At 40.2% G+C, this 20907-nt stretch overlaps 1 protein-coding gene across 1 annotated transcript; it reads right to left on the bottom strand.

Moving 5' to 3' along the window:
- Positions 1-768: 768 nt before the first annotated feature.
- On the bottom strand, positions 769-13631 carry LOC112056807 (odorant receptor Or2-like). Its single transcript, XM_024097293.2, has 6 exons — positions 12967-13631; positions 10762-10887; positions 10589-10688; positions 9988-10092; positions 2582-2737; positions 769-1746 (listed from the first exon to the last, which is right to left on the bottom strand). The coding sequence occupies exons 1-6, from the start codon at positions 13629-13631 to the stop codon at positions 1696-1698; spliced, it is 1203 nt and encodes a 400-aa protein (XP_023953061.2). The 3' UTR covers positions 769-1695.
- Positions 13632-20907: the final 7276 nt, after the last annotated feature.

The raw sequence follows: 20907 nt of genomic DNA, 5'->3' as shown, positions 1-20907 counted from the left end.
AGAGCGCGCTTATACGTAACTTTCAATGCCTAACCATATTCAAAGACTCTTTTCGCTTGATGTGAGTTCGAAATTTTTTCGGTAGTAAGTCCAAGTTCCTGAAAATGTCGAAAATTATAAAATTCAAACTAGCGTGTTCTGAGAGCGCGCTAATACGTAACTTTCAATGCCTAACCATATTCAAAGACTCTTTTCGCTTGAGGTGAGTTTGAAATTTTTTCGGTACAAAGTCGAAGTAGTAGAAAAGTCTAAAATTATGAAATTCAAACTAGCGTATTCTGAGAGCGCGGTTATGTGTAACTTTTAATTCTATACCACATTCAAAGGCTCTTTTCGCTTGAGGTGAGTTTTGGTTTTGTAAGCACATGCAGCCGGAGCTCTCAAGTCCCAAACCCACTGCACGTAAACAGGGATACTCGTTATAAATATTAAAAAAAACCCAACCCAACCCAACCCAACCAACGAAAAAATATGACATTTTTTTCTATCCATTATTAGAATGATAAGAAACAATTTTTAAGAATATTTTAAAATATGTGTCAACCAGCCTATTATGTAAGGTGTTTGTTAGTGTGCTATAGATATACACTAGAGCACACTAACAAACACCTTACATAATATGTGTTCGTTTATGATACGCCGTTGGATAGTTCGATGTGAATTTTTTGTATTTATTAAATCTGTTGGTATGTAGCAGGGATTGAAGGGATAAAAATATGTCAAAATATACACCCATTAGCTTTACTAATTATATTTATTTTTCATCAGTTACATTTTTATATACTCGTATCTCGTCCTTTAACAAAAACCTGTACACAACTATATACCCCGTACATACTTTACACCCGTATATACTAACTAGGGTTCAGTAATTTTGTTTAAAAACTAAATAACTTACATAAGTTAACGAAATTGCCCACATTGTGGCAATTATGGTCACTATGCTAGAATATTTTGAAAACAGAAAAATCAAATCTTTAAAAAAAACATGAATAGTTTAAAAAACACGCTTAATATATCCCCATATCACGGGGATGCATTTCAAATAGACTGTCCGCCATCTTGGACGTTCACAATATTAGATTTAAGTCACGTGACTATTTTTTGCATATTCCTGACAGCAAACCTATTCATTTGATATCCATATCATGGGGGTGGATTTCGAACAGCTAGTCCGCCATCTTGGAGAGGCCGCCATATTGGGTTTGTAAGCTAGCCATGTATTTTCATCAGAACTCAGAGCGCGTGCAAAATTTCATCCCGGTCGAAGACCGGAAAGGGGTCAAATTAAGATTCCAAGATTTTGTTACACACATAGGTAGTAGTAGTATACATGTGAAGCTAATATAAACGTGTTAATAAATAAAATTAAACCAACTTCAAAGATGCATTACTCTACAAAGCGAAAAATAACACCGTACCTAAGTCCTTTCAATTGATTAACTTGAAGGCGGTGCAAAAAAGTGTTACAGTAATGCATCTTTGAAGTCGTCTAAATTGTTTTGTAGTTTGGATTTTTATTAAAGCTTGTTTTTTCGTATTAAATTTATTTTTAACACAGATATGAAGAAATAGTTTTTTCTTTTGAGGGAGTACATCTTGCTCGGAGCGACGCTGAGCGCGCTAGCGAGCTCCTGGCGGTAGTGGAAGCTGGTATGTTGTCTCGTATGTTTTGTGAAATGTGTGCGAAGCTTTTTATTTTGTTTGACGGAGTACAGCGTAGAACGTATAAGAGGATTTTAATATCTGAAAAAAATATTCAATACTAAGTTCAATACGTTAGTTAACTCGTGTCAAAAATACAAGCATTTTATTAGTTTTGATGTAACTTTTGTGTTTTAATAGAACTTTTTGTAGCATTCAACATTTGCAATCATTACCATCCCATTGTATTTAAAATTCTAACTAATTTACCGCATGTTGTGATAAACTTATAAGTACCTACATTTTTAATCCGTAGGTAAGAAGAAGAAGTATTGTTTGCCTTGCCAACCGCCTCCAGCACCATAAAGTATTTATAACACATTTTTTTGTAAAGTATCTCTTATTTCACGAATTTACTTTTAATTTATAAACTAAGAATTATACAGTATATTAAATTTAAATTTATAATAAAATAATTATAAAAATAACTTACCGCACTTATATCATAATCAGTTACTATTTTATACAAATACTCGCATTATACTTATATATAAATATCACCGCACGACGCGCTCACCTTGAGGAAAGTGTCGAGCGACAGCGGCACGACACGGCCGGCCGCGGGACGCAGCGGGCGGCGCGCGCGCTCCATCAGCAGCACGAGGCAGGTCGTAGGCCGACCGCACGACGCGCTCACCTTGAGGAAAGTGTCGAGCGACAGCGGCACGACGCGGCCGGCCGCGGGACGCAGCGGGCGGCGCGCGCGCTCCATCAGCAGCACGAGGCAGGTCGTAGGCCGACCGCACGACGCGCTCACCTTGAGGAAAGTGTCGAGCGACAGAGGCACGACGCGGCCGGCCGCGGGACGCAGCGGGCGGCGCGCGCGCTCCATCAGCAGCATGAGGCAGGTCGTAGGCCGACCGCACGACGCGCTCACCTTGAGGAAAGTGTCGAGCGACAGCGGCACGACGCGGCCGGCCGCGGGACGCAGCGGGCGGCGCGCGCGCTCCATCAGCAGCACGAGGCAGCGGCGGAAGCGTGGCGGCGTGTGCTCCCACGACATGGCGTAGACCGACCACACGATGCGATCACTCTGCAGTTATACAAATACTAGCGGACGCCCGCGACTTCGTCCGCGTAAAAATCGATGTCAACTTTCAACCCCTATTTCACATCCTTCTATTTATATTTTTGCAAGCTTTATAACGTATCCCTTATATCCTCCCGGTCTTGATTATGTCTCCCTGATATGATACGGTGCTAATGTGTCGACGCATGTAGCGTCCTACATAAGGGCCCGCCCCATTTTCCAGGGAAGCAGCGTCAATCCATCAGGTCTCTTGCCATCTTCCCGATTGATTCCTGTCGGCGCAGGAATATTTATGGTGGCAAGAGCCCTTTTTATTATATCATTAAGAGAGCCATGCCGAAATAGCCTACTGCCACTCCTTTGGCATGAAAGCCAGTGGATTCCAAATTTACTCACCTCTTTCCCATGGACATTTATCCTCTAAGCACAATGGTGTACCCAGTCTGAGTCCTAGAGCCACACGAAAACTTTCATTGTCTAATAAAGTGCCAAGATTTTTCGATGGCAAGCATGGAGCCAATACCCAGATTCCTTTTCAGATAATGCTAGAAGCCTGGCTTCATCTACAGCACTTGTAAGATTTTGAACTAAATTTTTGTGTCAGCTGAACCAATGGAGCATCCCAAAGTTTTTGTGTAGTACGTTTCTTTGGGATGTCAATGTAGGGACATCCGACCTTCCAACTCTCTAGAGCCTCTGTGGCATAGGTTATGCAAACTGAATTGGAATTAAGAATACGAGATCTTAGCGCTTTTATACTATGCACAGAGGAAAGAAAAGCCGGAAGAGTAACTAAAATTTTTCGCACGCCGATGCTACCGTATTTGACCGGTAAAGTAGCTTGGTTCCAAGACTGATCATCAAAATGCAAATTTGGAATTTTTTCAAGTGTGATTATTAAGGTGGCATCCATATTTTCGAGTAGACCAGGAAATTTCCAAATTGGCCTAGAACGTAGAACGTGCATTAATTTAGGTACAAAAAGGCAATGTTTTAGTATCGAAAAATCTATGTGAGAATTTAGAGAGCCCAATTTGTCTGTATTAGCCAAAAATGTCTTCATCTAAATTGTTTTTGCCTACGGAATAAAATAAATATTGTCACGTAAATGCAGGGGCATGCACTCCCAACTTTTCAGTTGTGTGAATAAAATATACAAAACACTATAATATATTAATTAAAACTAAGAATTATACAGTATATTAAATTTAAATTTATAATAAATAAAATAATTATAACAAATACACACCATCTAATTGTTCACCCAGAGGCAAGGTACCCAATACACTAGCGCTATTACCCCTCTGGATAGCAAGGCTTAACCTTTGGGCCAAATAAGCGCCAGCTCTTGGGTTACCTGAAGCATGGACCAATTTGTCAGACATAGCATTAAAAAAAATTTTTAGTATCTGTTGACCATGGGCCTAAAGTCTCAAAGGCAAGCGCCGCAAATACATAGTCATTCGATATGACCTAGTATTTACGACGCTTACAAAATTGAGCGTATTCAGCAGCTGCGCCAGGCGTTTGGGACGTGCGTGATAGATGAGACGCTGCCAACGTATCTACGCAGGTTGCGTCCCATACTAAAGCACGCCCCATAGACCACGGCACTATTGTCATCCCGTCGGGCCTCTTGCCGTCATCCCTGAACAAACCGGGAGGTTCTAATTGCGCAGGAATAGCGGCAGTGGCCAGTGCGCGACGAATTATATCGTTAATACTACCGTGGCGATACAAACGACCAGCGCTTCTGTTGCAGCTAAGTCCATGATGACCAAATTGATCCACGCGGCTACCACAGGGGCAGACGTGAGGCTCGCAAATTTTGACACCCAAACGTAAGCATACGGCTATACGGAGCGTTGTCCTATCAAGAACCGTCCCTAAGTTATGTGATGGCAAAGCCTGTAGCCAATGACCAGACTCCTTCTCAGACAACAACAAAATACGAGCCTTGTCTGATGAAGAAGTACATTGCTCTAAGACACGTTTATGTGTAAGCAATAAAAGTGGTTTGTCCCACAGGCTCTGACACCCCACAGACACAGGATAACTCTCGCTAGGGCATGATGAACTCCATGCTGACCTTGCTTCTGCAAGACTCTCCACAACAATATCAGTCGGACTTGATGAGTTGAGGATCTGACTGATAAGTGCAGTAGAGCTGGAAGCAGACGCTAAGAAAGCTGGAAGTGCAACGCTTGATATGGATCGTATGCCCAATCCACCATATCTGACGGGCAGATTCGCTTGGGTCCAGGTTCTATCATCAAACTGTAAATTTAGAATTTTGGAAAGAGTATCTTTAAGAGACACATCTAGGTATGAAAGCAAATGAGGATATTTCCAAAAGGAACAGCAACGTAACAAATACATGAATTTTGGAGCAAATAAACATAATCGAAGGATATAAAGGGCCATGTGAGGGTTGATATCTAAAAGGCGATGCGAAAATTTATTAAAAATTTCCAATTTTGATTTTAAAAGAGGAGAAAATGCGTCATCAAATATTGGGCAACCGAGAAGTGTTAAATTATTTTTAGTAACTACAGCGAAGTTTGACAATAATGAATGTAAATTATTTTTTATTTCGTTTATATTTTCTATTTTTAGTGATTCTCGAAAATACACCTCACACTTAGAGTAATTTAAGTGTAGGCCTACTTCCGAAAATTTTTCAATAACTTTGGATAAGTCTTGGATGACTGTTGACGCAAAATGTCTTAAGTTGTTGATCCAAATTGGGTTGAATGGCTTCGTCATAAAGAGGAGCACCAAGTAGGCAAAGTGATTGCTTGTTAGCTATTTTAATATTGGGGGCAATTCTATTAAATAATTCAAAAGCCAGTAACTGTCGTTCTTGCGACAGTCTTTCCGTGAAAAATAATTCACATTTCAAGTAATTTAATTCTAAACCAATTTGACTACATTGTTGCTTATCTTCGTTAAGATCTTTTAAGACATCAATCACGTTGCTTCCAATAGTTCCATCATCAAGATACCATATGTTAAATTTGAGATATGGCTATGTATCCCTAAGCTGAAAATGGGCTGGACCTAAAGGATCCCCCTGCTGAACGCCTACACTAGATTTAATACCGTTATTTCCAAAAAACAATTTGGTATCTGAGCTGTAACATTGCCAAACATTGGTTTTATTTGCGTGGTGGTTTCAGCGTAGTGCCCGGTCAAAAAAAGGCAGACTGACAGACAAAAAATAACAAAAAAGTATTTTAGGCTTCAGTATCGATCATAATTGTATGTTTATAATTATGCCCTCCAACAAAATTTTTCAAAATATTATTTTGAATAGCGGACCCGGTCAAGGTTCTCTTTTACTTATGTGCACTTCTTCCCTACCCCTAACTTACCCTACCCTACCCCTACCCGTCTTCTACCCTACCCCTACCCCTACCCTACTCCTACCCTACCCCTACCCTACCCCTACACTACTCCTACCCTACCCTGCCCGTATCCTACCCTACCCTATACCTTTACTACCTTACCCCTACCCTTCGCAAAATCGGTCCAGCCCTTAGAGCGTGGTGCGATGACCAAGGCAAATAGAGACTTCTATACTAATATTATAAACAGGTAAAGTTTGTGTGGTTGGCGAGGGTAATCTTTGAATATACTGTACCGATTTTGAAAATTCTTTTACCAATAGAAAGCTACTATATTTGCAAGTGTCATAGGCTATATTTTACTCCCATATTCACACGGGAACGGGAACTACGTTATTGAAAGCGGGGAGTCATTTAGCGGAATTTCTGCGTCTTTAAGAAATTTTGTATTATCTCCGAAACTATTTACCTAATTAACATACTGTAAAGGCAAATCTTATCTCAAAAAAAATTCAAAATTCAAAATTCATTTATTTCAAGTAGGCTCAGTTTACAAGCACTTTTGACACGTCAGTTGACTATTTGTAAAGATTCTACCACCGGTTCGGAAGGCAGGTTCTGCTGAGAAGATACCGGCAAGAAACTCAACAGTTGCTCTTTTGAAAAAGTCATACAGTATTACAATTTACATTTGATAACAATTAAATTACAATTTCTTATAGTTTTATTTCCTGTGTGAAGGTGGAAGCTGATCCAATGGCCTCCAAGCACCTTTGTCGTTAAGGAACTCATCAATAGTGTATATCTCCATAATATCCTTGTGATTATTAAATAATTTATTTTGATAAGGATTTAAGTTTAGTAGTATAAATAATGACCTAAACCTAATTACATAAAATTAATATTTTTTAAAAAACTAAAGGTACTATATCTGCTAAAATATAGATGATAGATATATGGTGTCTCGGACTTTTTTGTAGAATTTTTAAAGGTACATAAAGCCTCAACACAATGGATAAGGCAGCGCATGCGAATAAGTCTGTTTATGAGGAATTTCGGTCCATCCTGTATGACAAAAACTATGATAACTCTGCTAATATATAAAATATAGCCTTTAGCACTCCCCGATAACATTATACTGGCGAAAGAATTTTTGAAATCGGACCAGTAGTTCCGAAGATTACCCCTTTTAAAGAATGTTATAAACTTACAAACTTTATCTCTTTATAATATTAGTATAGATATAGATTGAGATTGCTGGAATAGGAGCATACAATAATGCTCCTATTCCAGCAATCCAAAAAGATATTATTCTAAAGTATTCATATAAAAATATGGTGAAAAAAATAATTAGAGCTAAAAATATCATCATAATTATTAATTTCTACCTGCAAATTACTTTGAAAGCGGTGCTAACCCGGTGAGGTAAAAAAAGAGAGGAGGAGGTTTTACGTTCGGCTGTATGTATGTTTTATTTTTTTATGTATGTCCAGCGATAATTTCGTCATTTATGGACCGATTTTAAAAATTCTTTTTTGTTTTGAATGGTTTACTTCCAGGGTGGTCTCATTTTTTTCGTGTCAGTATCTGATGATGGCATCCTGCAGAAATTGAGGGGAACTTTTAAAAGTCGTAGAAACGGCTAGTGCGTTTGTTAGTGTTTTCATAAGGTATTTTAAACCACTACAACTTTATGAAGGTTTGGAGTTGGTCTGATGATGGAGCCGAAACACAGACGATGGAACTCGTCAACGATTTACAGTAGTCACCTTTTGTTTGGGCTTGGTTAATTTGTATTGATGAGAACTTTCCACCTATATGGGTTGTGACTGTATTAAGGGTCTGGTGATGAAGACGAGGGACAGTGAAGAGAACTCCTTGACGGTTCACAGTAGCTACCTTGTGTTTGTACTTGATAAATTTGTATTGATGAGAACTTTCCACCTAGATGGATTGTGACTGTATTAAGGGTCTGGTGGTGAAGACGAAGGACAGTAAAGAGAACTCCTCGACGGTTCACAGTAGCTACCTTGTGTTTGGACTTGATAATTTTGTATTGAGTAGAACTTTCCACCTAGATAGGTTGTGGCTGTATTAGGGGTCTGGTGATGAAGACGTAGGAGAATTAAAGGACCTTCTCGGCTCTTCACTGTAGCGACCTTGTGTTTAGACTTAAATTTAATAATAATAATCAATAAATAATTAAATAATCTATACTATAATAAAAGAGTAGTAAATTATATACTTAAACAATACACATTCACTATCTAGCCCCAAAGTAAGTAAAGCATACAGAGTAGCTTGTGTTATGGGTACTAAGATAGTTGATATAATAATATTCATATACATTTATATTTACTACATATAAATACTTACATAATGTATAAATGCACACAGACACTGGAAAAAACCCATGCTCATCACACAAATATTTTCCACCTGTGGGAATCGAATCCACTGCCGCGGATGCAGAAAGCAGGGTCACTACCCACTGCGCCACGCGGCCGTCTAAATTACTTGGTATGGTAATTGGTATTTATAGGTATGGTAATTAATTTTGTTTTACAAAAGGTCGCAATACGACTGATGCAGGGGCTAAACTTTTAAAACATATTTATGAAGCATGGGAAGGTTCTAAGAATGCTATTGGTGTGTTCTGTGATCTGTCCAAGGCGTTCGATTGTGTAGACCATAACACCCTTTTACTCAAGTTAAGTCACTATGGCATCAAAAGTGTTGCACTCGATCTCATTGTCTCTTATCTCAGTGATAGAACACAAAAGGTATGCATAAATGATGTAAAGTCGCACGGTTCCACTACCATAATGGGCGTCCCACAGGGTTCAATTCTGGGTCCTTTTCTATTCTTAGTGTACATAAACGATTTACTATACCATGTCAGCGGCATATGTGAGATTGTACTGCTTGCTGATGACACATCCTTAATTTTTAAGACTGACAGAAATAAAGATAACTCTGACAACGTGAACCGTGCCATATCGCATTGGTTTACTGAAAATAATCTACTTTTAAATGCCAAGAAAAGTAAATGTATTGCACAGTTTTCCAGGGAGTGACCATATAGAAAAACTGTCTGGTAAACTTAGTGTCTCCTTCACTAGACCACTTATAACAGTCAGTAAAGTATTGATGAGAATCAATACAAATTAATCAAGCTCAAAAATAAGGTAGCTACTGTAAACCGTTCAGAAATTCCCTTAACTGTCCCTCGTCTAAATAATCAGACCCCTAATGACAGTCACAACACACCTACATGTAAAGTTCTTATTAATACAAATTAATCAAGCCCAAACAGAAGGTAACTACTGTAAACCGTTGAGGAATTCCCTTAACTGGCCCTCGTCTCCATCACCAGAACTCGAATGACAATCAAAACCCACCTAGACGTAAAATTCTTATCAATACAAATTAATTAAGTCCAAACACAATGTAACTACTGTAAATCGATGAGAAGTTCCGTCGTCTGTGATTCGGCTCGAACCTCAGATTGACACCAAACCTTTATTGAATTGTAGTGCTTTAAATTAATGAAAGCATTAACAATCGCACTAGCTGCCCCTATAATATTCGATGTTCTTCTCGATTTCCCGAGGATACATCATCAGATACTGACACGATTACTATGAAACTAACTGGAAAGCATACCCTCTAAAACGAAAAAATATTTTTTCAAATCGGTTGTGACGTCGTTGAGAAATCGATGAACTTACAGAAAAAAAATAAAGACTCCGACGAATTGATAACCTCCATTTTTTTTGGAGTCGGTTAAAAAAGCATACAGAAAAATTATTGGGGACCTCTTCCTTTTTTTAAAGTTGGTTAAAAATTGATTGGCATGTAATGGGCATTTTGATAAGTCCGTTAGAAGGTCCGGGAGTCGCTCACCTCCACCGCTAGCTCGTTGCCGCAGTAGCAGTACACGAACAGCTCGGTGAGGATGCACGTCAGGAACAGTAGCATGGACGCAAACTCGATGCTCAGCGCGCTGAGCTGCAATACAAGCAGTAGCAGTACACGAACAGCTCGGTGAGGATGCACCTCAGGAACAACAGCATGGACGCGAACTCGATGCTCAGCGCGCTGAGCTGCAATACAAGCAGTAGCAGTACACGAACAGCTCGGTGAGGATGCACCTCAGGAACAACAGCATGGACGCGAACTCGATGCTCAGCGCGCTGAGCTGCAATACAAGCAGTAGCAGTACACGAACAGCTCGGTGGGGATGCACCTCAGGAACAACAGCATGGACGCGAACTCGATGCTCAGCGCGCTGAGCTGCAATACAAGCAGTAGCAGTACACGAACAGCTCGGTGAGGATGCACCTCAGGAACAACAGCATGGACGCGAACTCGATGCTCAGCGCGCTGAGCTGCAATACAAGCAGTAGCAGTACACGAACAGCTCGGTGAGGATGCATCTCAGGAACAACAGCATGGACGCAAACTCGATGCTCAGCGCGCTGAGCTGCAACACCGCCCTACTCACGCTCGCCAGCTTGTAGGCCGCCATGCACAGGATCCAGCCTCCGATGCCGAACTGGATCAGGATCGCGCCTCCGAAGATTTCTTGAAACAAAGCAGCGGTTCTGCAAATTGATGCCTCATTAATTTTTCGTTTTCTTTTAGTTAAAGAAATCGTTACAGAACACTTGCGCTTACTCGGTCACTTTGTGGTAATGGTGATAGCACTCCACGAACAGTCTCATTAGCGCCGCCTCGCGCCCGCCCTCGCCGCTGTCGCCGACCTCGCGCGCCGCACGCTCTGGCAGCGTCTCCAGATCGTATCTACAATAAAATGACATTTCCATTACTAAAACAAAAATTATAAACCTTAATATTTAACAAACGCATCCCTAAATTGAAATAGAAAGTAAATCGAAGTTGAACAGACCCCCAAATTACTGAAAGACGTGTCCAACAATACCCCACACTATGAGAAAGACGAATAATAAATAATAAAGTTAAAAAAACCGGACAAGTGCGAGTTGAACTCGCGTGACGAGGGTTCCGAACGTTGTTAATCTATCATGCTTTTGAAAATGGACCTGTGTATTTTCTATTTTAACGTAGCTTTCTATTGGTAAAACAATTTTCCAAATCGGTCCAGTAGATCCAAAGACTACCTCCGACAACCACACAAACTTTATCTCATTAATACTGATATTATAAAGATTAAGTTTGTAACATTCTTTAAATGGGGTAATCTTCGGAACTGCTGGTTCGATTTCAAAAATTCTTGCACCAGTAGAATGCTACATTATCGGGGAGTGCTATAAGCAATATTTTATATTGTTATCATATATATTAGCCGAGTTAACACAGTTTTTGTCATACAGGTCGGACCGAAAATCCTCTTAAGCAGACTTATTCGCATGCGCTGTCTTAACCATTGTGTAAAATTGAAATTAATGTATGGAGGCTTTATGTATCTTTAAAAGTTACTTCTATTCTAGCACTATCCAAGGGGTAGGGAAAGGGAAGGGTAGGGGTAGAATAGGAGTTGGGTAGAGGTAGGGGATCGATACTGAAGCCTATTTTCTATTTTTTGTCTGTCTGTCTGCCTTATTTTTGACCGGGCATCACGCTGAAACTACGGAATAAATTCAAATGATACTTAAGATGATTTGAGACCATAATACGTAGAAGGATAATAGGATACTTTTTGTCGCGAAAACAAAATCAGAAATGGGTGAAGTAGGGGTAGAAAGTTTAAGGACGGAAAGTCACTAATTTTTCTAGGTACATTTGTAAATGTAAAATGATAAGTGGACTATTTATTAGGTATAGGTTATAAAACTTGCAAAATAGAATGTGAAATAGGGGTTGAAAATTGACATCGATTTTTACGCGGACGAAGTCGCGGGCGTCCGCTAGTATAAAATAAATGAATGCAATAGGTACATGGACCAATTTCGTGGCACTGGATTTATTCGCTATCTAGTCAGCCGTTTGTCTATTTCATGTAAACAACATTCTAGAATTTTTGAAGGTGTTTTGAGATATCTATTGCGAGCTAGTATAGCTGTGTCATCCGTGAAGGTTGCCACGACAACGTCATTTGCTTGAGGTAGGTCCCTTGTAAAGATAAAGAATATTGGATCCAAGACTGAACCTTGCGTCACACCTTTTGATAGGGTATAAAAGGTATTCTTTGTATGTAATGTATTCGAAAATGTATTCTTCTTCTTTTGCTTGGAAGATTTAATATCATATGGTATGATTTAATTAATCCAAAGAATGTGCTAGGTAGCAGTGTTTTAATTTTGAATAGGAGACCACATCCTGTTGAAGGCTTGTTGCACATCTAGGAATTCAGAAAAACAGTATTCTTTGTGTTCAGGAGTTTCTCTAATGGTTCTGCATACTCTGTGTATCTGTTCCACCGTATCATGTTGTTGTCGGAAACCAAATTGATGGACTGGTATGATACTTCTTTCTTTCGGAGTTCTTTCATATGTTTGAAAGTTTGATGCGCAGGCATTAAAACCTTTTCGTAAAATTTTGACGTTACAGTTGAGCTCATAACGTTACAGTTCACCTAATCATATCCCAGTTATATTAATAACTGGGATATGATTAGGTGACCAGTCCAAGATTGAGCTGATCGTGAAAAAGTGCCAAGACAAGCCTTTACGTATGAAAAAAACCAGCAAATCCGGCAATCTGTTACGGTATGTAGGCAAATGTGTTTTGGAGTTGCGATGGTACTAGATAATTCTCATCTACGCTTTTCTTGAGTTTCTTACTTCGGGTGGTTATTAGCCTTGAACCCAGTGGAGATGTTTGGCGTTCCAGTCCCCTCCTACAATGAAACGACCACCAAGACTTCTAAATATTCTCATGTTTTTTTTTTGCCTGAGTCACCTCAGGATGGTGAGCTGCGTCTTGCACTGGTAGAGGATGGTCCCCATGAAGGCGTCCATGGTGGTGTTTGCGATGCCGACCAGCGTGGTGACGTAGAACGAGTACAGCAGCACCGCCGCGAAGGCGGGCAGCGGCTCCGTGTCCACGCCGGTGCAGAAGGGGAAGCGCACCGGCAGCCCGCGCGCGCGCCGGCTCAGCGCGAACAGCAGCCACAGCGCGCACGTCAGCACGGCGCAGCCCGCGTAGCCGCACACGAAGCGCCGCGCGCGCTCCGCCAGCGCCCGCTCCAGCGCCGCCGCGCGCGCGCCCCGCCCGCCGCGCGCCCCCCGCGCGCTGCCGTCGAAGCTGTGCACCAGCGCCAGCACGCGCGCCGCGTCCGCGCGCAGCACCAGCTGCTTGGCCAGCGCCGTGACGTGGCACAGCAGCAGGAACATGACGCGCGCCAGCTCGCCCAGGTCGCGGCGCGCGCGCACCGCGTAGGCCGCCTCCTGCAGCAGGTAGGCGCCGGTCAGCGCCAGCACCAGCGCGCGGTAGGCGGCGTGCGCGCGCCCCGCGCCGGCGCCGCGCATGTAGCCCGCGCGCTCCAGCAGCGCCACGTGCAGCGCCACGCACGCCGACGGCGGCGGGGCGGAGCCCGGGCCGGCGGAGGCGGAGTTGTCAGGCATCCCCGGAGTTCTTTTGCAAAGGTTTAAAATATTATCTTAATTAAAAAAGTAGGTACGAGTAGGTAAATTGTTTTATGAACCCTGGAGTGGTCGCGGATTATTATCTTAAGCGTGGCTTAAGTGGTTTATGTTCTGTGGATTAAACAAATACATGCCTTCTGGTTAGCACTTGTTTTTTTATAAATTATTTGTTACCAAAATATATAAAATCGGTGAACGAGCAGTGGGCCGCAGCTCGGGCGCCGGTGTGCGGCCGGGCGGCGGTCGTGCGGCGGGTGGGCGGCGGCCGGGCGGCCCGCCCTGCGCTCCTTATTATTATCTCATCAGCAGACGTTTTAATTACTAGCTACGTCGCGGCCCGTTACCGCTGGCCTCGCTCATGTATTAGTGCTGTGAATTATTGAGCAGCGCCGCGGGTTCACTGCGTGCTACAAAGTATGTAAGTGATGAAGTTTTGTAAATGAGCAACAGCTGTTTATTTCCTTTCTGGCTCTTTCGGTAGATTTAGCCTATCGAACTAGCAATGGAGGGACTTATCTAGACTCTACACTCTGCACTTAACATTTCAAAATTGCTTACGAGTACGAGTAAGGTTACTTTTTAAGGTAGGTACTACCAATGCACCAGCGAGGTGCATTGGTAGTGGAGAGCAAGCCTGCGACAGGTTTAGTTCCATCCTTGTACACTTCGCTAGCGTCGAGAAAACCTTTTGTCATTGGTCGTAATGAGTAGCCAATAAGTAATATTTTGCCTTACTTGAAAGAGGGTCAAGTGTATTCTACCTGTAGGTACCATAGATATACTAGAGAAGAGACTAAGACAACGTTACAACAACCGTTCATTAGAGTACTGTTACTGTTTTCATTTCTTTAGTGGATTTTTTATATTTACTGTAAATTGTATTTACTTATTAATTATCTTTTTTTATTTTTCTAAATTAAATTGAATGTTATTAATATTAATTAATTTTTATTAATTTTAATATTAAATATTGGTATAAATGATTACGTAAATAAATATATCAATATTATTAAAAATATATATTTTAAGCATTTTATTTTTTTACGTCCTGTTATATTATTATACTAGCGGACCCGGTCAAGCTTCGCTTTGACTTATGTGCACTTCTTCCCTATCTCTACCCTATACTGCCCTACTAATACCCCTACCCTGCACCTACCCTACCCCTACCCTACCTCTACCCTACCCCTACCCTACCCTAGCCCTAACCCCCCCCCCCCCCCCCCCCCCTTACCCTACCCCTACCCTACCTACATTGATACCCAGGCATTGATTTTTATTATAACTATGTATATTATTTATCTTGGAAAACCAATTAAATTTATGAACGCACGCTTAAATGTCAAAAAATTTTAATAAAAAAAATTCAACCGACTTCCAACTTAAAAACTCACCTAAACAAAAAAGCAAAAAATAACATCTTACCTATGCGCTACCTTCTGATCAGTTTGAAGGCGGTGAAAATCAGTGCTGTATGCAGCAATTGGTTGGGTCATGCAGCAAAATGCTGAGTGCCAAACATGACAGTGTGGTGTTTGATGCTTTTACTACTTGAGTTTTGGTCTTGCCTTGCTCAGGTGGTTGAGGCATCGGACGCTGCATCGGTGCTTCGGCATTGTGGTGTGTGGCACAATTTTAAAATAAACGTTTTTTCTTTTCTTCTTTTCTTTTTTCTTTCTTTTCTTTAGTGTGTATTTGGTAGAATTACTAAAATGGTATCGTGTGCAGTACATAGCTGTAAATCATCGAAAAGATAAACCCCTCAAAAACATGTTTAAATAGCTTGAAATGTTTTGTTTTATAACTGCAATATTGTACAACTACCTACCATAAAAGGTTTGCATACGGATTAGTAGGAAAATTTATTGAAATTAACTAAATCAATGCTTTAATAGCAAACGAACACAAGTAAAAAAAAAATATTAAACATTTTTTGTTGACGTTGTATCTTATCATATAAATCTGTAGAGATGTGATTCACACAATCGATAGTGAAAGTTATCGATGAATATTAAAAAAATATTTATATATGTCGCCGTGGAAGCTTGGCTCACTGAAAAATCTATAACCTCAAACCTAATAATTATCTGGTTTACTCTTTAGTTATTTCGAATCGACTTATTATCTAGTAATCTAATCATTTTGCAATCAAAATACTGTTCCGTTTTGATTTAATTAATAATTAGTCTCTCAAGCAATGATGACAGGTGACAGCAGTAGAAAAGAAACTCTTTAGGTTCTGTGTGTGTGTGTGTTTGTGTGTGTGTTTTGCTGTCGTAACGGTCAGCAAAATCTATGTTAATTAATTTAATAAATTTAGAATCAAGTTTTCATGTAATTAGGTTTTGATTATTTACTCTTTAAGTAATTAAGATTGTAAAACGTTACCACTATAACGGACGTGGCGGCGATCAACCAATAGTAAATGATCACGTTACTCTCATCCAATGGCATCGCGTCCTAAATGGCGCGTGGCCGGTACACTTGACTATGGTGAGGCACCCTGCCTCCACTCTAGTCTGCTGATTTAGTAGTTCAGTTCTAATCGCGTTTTTGAGATGGAATAATCGTCTTCCATTTGTTAAGTATAGTGAAATAGTGAAGTGTTAAGTAGTGTTATTAAGAAAATAAAGTGATTAGTGACTTGGGTTATTAATTGGTTCAATTCTTTGTTGAGCAGCTTGAGGGCGTCATGCTGCTTGTTGCGTTAGTGATTTTATTCGATAATGTTTCGCGATGAAGTAATTATTGATCTTAAATTGTTTACTGTGGGTATGGAGAGCATGTCGGGCAGGGTTGGTGAGTGTTTACTAGTTTTAAAAGGCGCCTTTAAACCACACCCTTGTCACAAGTCCTGGGACTTGCTCGATGTGCTTCCTCTACCACAAATACCAGGGTGAAATAGTAAAATTAAGAGTAGTTTACTGTGTAAGCGATTAGTGAGGTTAAGCATAGCATACCTATTGTAATTGGCAGAGCCGATGACCAAGGTTAGGTCAGCGGTTCTGTCCATATTTTTATTTATGACTCTACCTTTTTTTCTACGACATATATTTTAAAGAAGCCATTAGTATAATTATTTGTTTTACAGTAATAGTAACGGTTTAAAGTCATCATCATCATCGTATCAGCCGAAGGACGTCCGCTGCAGGACATAGGCCTTTTGTAGGAACTTCTAAACATCACAATCCTGAGCCGCCTGCGTCCAGCGAATGCCTGCGACTCGCGTGATGTCGTTAGTCCACCTGGTGGGCGGTCAACCAACACTATGCTTTACTCGGTACCATCGGCTCTTCCAACATGTGCCCCGCCCATTGACACTTCAGCTTCGCGAGTCGTTAAGCGGTGACTTTGGTTTTTCTACAGATCTCCTCATTTCTGATTCGATCACACAGAGATACTCCCAGCATAGTCACTTTAGGTCTAGCACTTCGCGCTATTGGGAATTGATCTGGTCTAGCATAATCCGGGTCATGTTTACAGCAATGAGATGGTGGCTGGTCACGGGGAAACTTGGTGAAACGACTAGATGTGACGTAAAATAATTTAGTAAAACTAATAGTGTCTCAATGTTAGAACTGTAGATGTTGGACGAGCAAAAGTAAAATGGTTTTATCTGTGGTATAATGTTAATGATAATCTATACTAATATTATAAAGCTGAAGAGTTCGTTTGTTTGTTTGTTTGTTTGATTGAACGCGCTAATCTCAGGAACTACTGGACCGATTTCAAAAATGACTTTTAGTGATCGATGATTCTTATTTATCGAGAAAGGCTATAGGTTTTATTATATTTAAAAAAAAATTTGGGATCCTTCCTGAAACTCCAATAATGTAACCCAAGGTGTACAAAAGCTTTGTTTACGTGGCGTGCGCTGCAAAAACTATTGATGTTATAATAATATGTCGCCGTGGAAGCTTGGCTCACTGAAAAATCTATAACCTCAAACCTAATAATTATCATGATTACTCTTTACTTATTTCGAATCGACTTATTATCTAGTAATCTAATCATTTTGCAATCAAAATACTGTTCCGTTTTGATTTAATTAATAATTAGTCTCTCAAGTAATGATGACAGGTGACAGCAGTAGAAAAGAAACTCTTTAGGTTCTGTGTTGAGATTTTGCTGTTGTAACGGTCAGCAAAATCTATGTTAATTATTTTAATAAATTTAGAATCAAGTCTTTATGTAAGATTTGAATTATTTACTCTGTAAGTAATTAAGATTGTAAAACGTTACCACCATAATGGAATGGTGGCGCTGGGCCAATAGGAAACGATCACGTGACTTTCATCCAATAGCATCGCGTCCCAAATGGCGCGGTACCTGTAGTTCTAATCGCGTTTTCAAAATGGATAGTCGTCTTTCATTTGTTAAGTACTTATAGTGAACTTATAGTGAACTAGTGATAGTGATGTAAAAGTTAAATAGTGATAGTGAAAGTAAAAGTTAAGTAAAATAATGTGATTGGATTTAGGTTTAATTCTTTGTCGCAGTGTGAAAGTGTCACACTGCTTGTCGCGTTAGTGATTTTGTTCGATAATGTTTCGTAATGAAGTAATTATTGATCTTAAAATATTGTTAACTGTGGGAATGGAGAACATGTCGGGCAGGGTTGGTGAGTGTTTATGCATTTTAAAAGACTTCTTTAAACCACACCCTTGTCACAAGTCCTAGGACTTGCTCGATGCGTTTCCTCTACCACAAATACCTGGGTAAATAGTAAAATTAAGAATAGTATTGTGTAAGCGATTAGTGAGCTTATGCATAGTGAACCTATTGTAAATGACAGAGCCGATGACCAAGGTTAGGTCAGAGGTTCTGTCCACATTTTTATCAATAACTCTACTTTTTCTACGACAAATATAATTTACTACAACTTTGTAAAACACCATTTTCTACAAAAAATGTCGCGACAGCATATATCAATCTTCTATATTTTAGCAAATATAGTGCCTTTTGTAGTAATAAATTATTTAATTCTTATACTAAGGTTTACGCCATTATTTACACAACTAAACTTAAATCCTTATCAAAATGAATTACTTAATAATCAAGAAGATATTATAGAGATAAGATTTGCCTTTTACAGATTGTTATTAGTCTTATAGTTTCGGATATTAAAAAAATTCTAAAAGGCTCAAAAATGCCGCTATAAGACGCCACGCGGTTTCACCACATAGTTCCTGTTCCCGTAAAAACACGAAGTAAAAACATAGCCTATGACACTCACAAATAACGTAGCATTCTATCGGTGAAAGAATTTTCAAAATCGGTTCTGTAGATCCAGAGATTACCCTCTACAACCACACAAACTTTACCTCTTACAATCACACTAATATTATAAAGGCGAAAGTTTGTAAGTGGGTGTGTATGTTTGTTCATCATTTACGCTGCGGCTACAGAAGCGATGTGATTGAAATTTGATATGGAAATAGATTTGACTCAAAAATAACACATAGGCTACTTTTCATCCCGGAAAGAATCCATGGTTCCCATGCGATTTTCGAAAAACTGAATACCACGCGGACGAAGTCAGATAAATCGCCCGAGGACATTCGATCGTCAGAATGGCCGTGTCGGCGAGTGAGTATTTGATTCGTTAGCACAATCTACGTTAATCAGTGTCATAATATTAGAATCAGGTTTTCATGGAATTGGGTTTTAATTATTTACTGTTTAAATAAATAAGACTGTAAAAGGTTTCCACCACGATAGGAAACGATCACGTGATCCATTAGCATTGCGTCCAATATGGATGTGACCGGTACGTTTGATACCCTGCAGCTCCCACTGTAGCCTGCTAGTTGAGTAGCTCAGTTGTTATCGCGATCTCGGAATGGATAGTCGTCTTCCATTTGTTAAATAGTGGTACTTAAATAGTGATAGTGATTCAGAAGTTCAGTGAGTGACTTATCCGTAAAGTCAGGCCATTGCATTGTTAGTTACTTGCCTGGGAGGCAACACGAGTGAGGAAGGAGAGCATTAACCGGTATTTGTAAATGAGTCTTTAATCCTGCTACTAGCAGTTGCCAGTCCGTTATCTCGCTCGTGCTTGACTACCTGCTCTATGATAGTTAATCCAGTTAAGCGGCTGTTCCGGTAATGATCGATAGTGTTGCTGTGTGTAGTGTATCTGCCATCCTTGACACATAAAGCTTAGAACCTGCTCTGAGGCAACGGCTTCTCTGTTATATACATAGTCTGTAAAAACTGTGAACTGATTGTGTTGTGGTGATACTGAAAATTCTGGCTTCTGGCTTCATCACACAACAAACTTGTAGGGGGTCAAAATAATTAGAATTGCTTCGAGAAAAGACTTGGCGGGAGCACTGTCGTGCCCCCAGATTATTATTATCTCAAAGTTGTTAAAATATATATTGCAGAAAAACAATTATTCGTCTGACATAAAGTGATGATATGCGCGTGAGCTGAACTCCCGAATTAAATAGGAAAATCATAAAAACTGTAGAGCGGTGGCACGTCCATCAGCTGGTACTACTCGGATACTGGGGTGGGGTGAAAAGTTCTCGGTCTGATAGAGCGTTCCAAGTCGGAAAAAAATATTTTTCCTGTCTTGATGCACCTCTTATTAGTTCGTATGACAAGTTTCAACTTGTTTTTTCAAGTAGTTCGCTCACACGAATTTTTACAGTAGACGACTTTAGTGTTACTCGTGAAAATGGATAAACTTGAATATCGTGCGGTGATAAAATTGTTTGTTTTGGATGGATTAACTTCTAAGGAAATTCTCTGGGGGGCTTCTTCTAAGGGGGCTCTGTTTCTTCCATGTCTACCGTTAAAAAGTGCGCAGCAAAATTTAAACGTAGTCGTACCTTAAATGTGATCCAGGTGAAGGACGGTCAATAACAGCCACCACGCCGGAAATCATCGAAAAAGTGCATAAAATCGTTTTGGACGATTGGCGAATGAATGTGAGAGAGATAGCTGAGAAAGTAGGGAAATCGGAAAAAGGGTGCGAAACATCTTGCACAAAGAATTAGGGATGCAAAAGCTTTACGCAAGTTGAGTGCCGCATTGACTACTACTGTGGATCAAAAACAAGTGCGTAAACGATTGTCGCAAGAACATTTAGACAGATTTAAAAGGAATACGACTGATTTTGTCCTGTAACTATGGATGAGACTTGGGTCCACTGCTATACACCAGCAACGAAATAACAGTCGTCGCAGTGGGTGGAAGTCGGCTCAGCGCCAAAGAAAGCGAAGTCAATCTGGCCATGTCAATTTGG

This window comes from Bicyclus anynana, chromosome 1, assembly GCF_947172395.1.
Source record: "Bicyclus anynana chromosome 1, ilBicAnyn1.1, whole genome shotgun sequence".
NCBI classification, from domain to species: domain Eukaryota; kingdom Metazoa; phylum Arthropoda; class Insecta; order Lepidoptera; family Nymphalidae; genus Bicyclus; species Bicyclus anynana.
The sequence above is the reverse complement of the archived record's forward strand: the minus strand, read 5'-3'. Positions and strand labels throughout refer to the sequence as shown.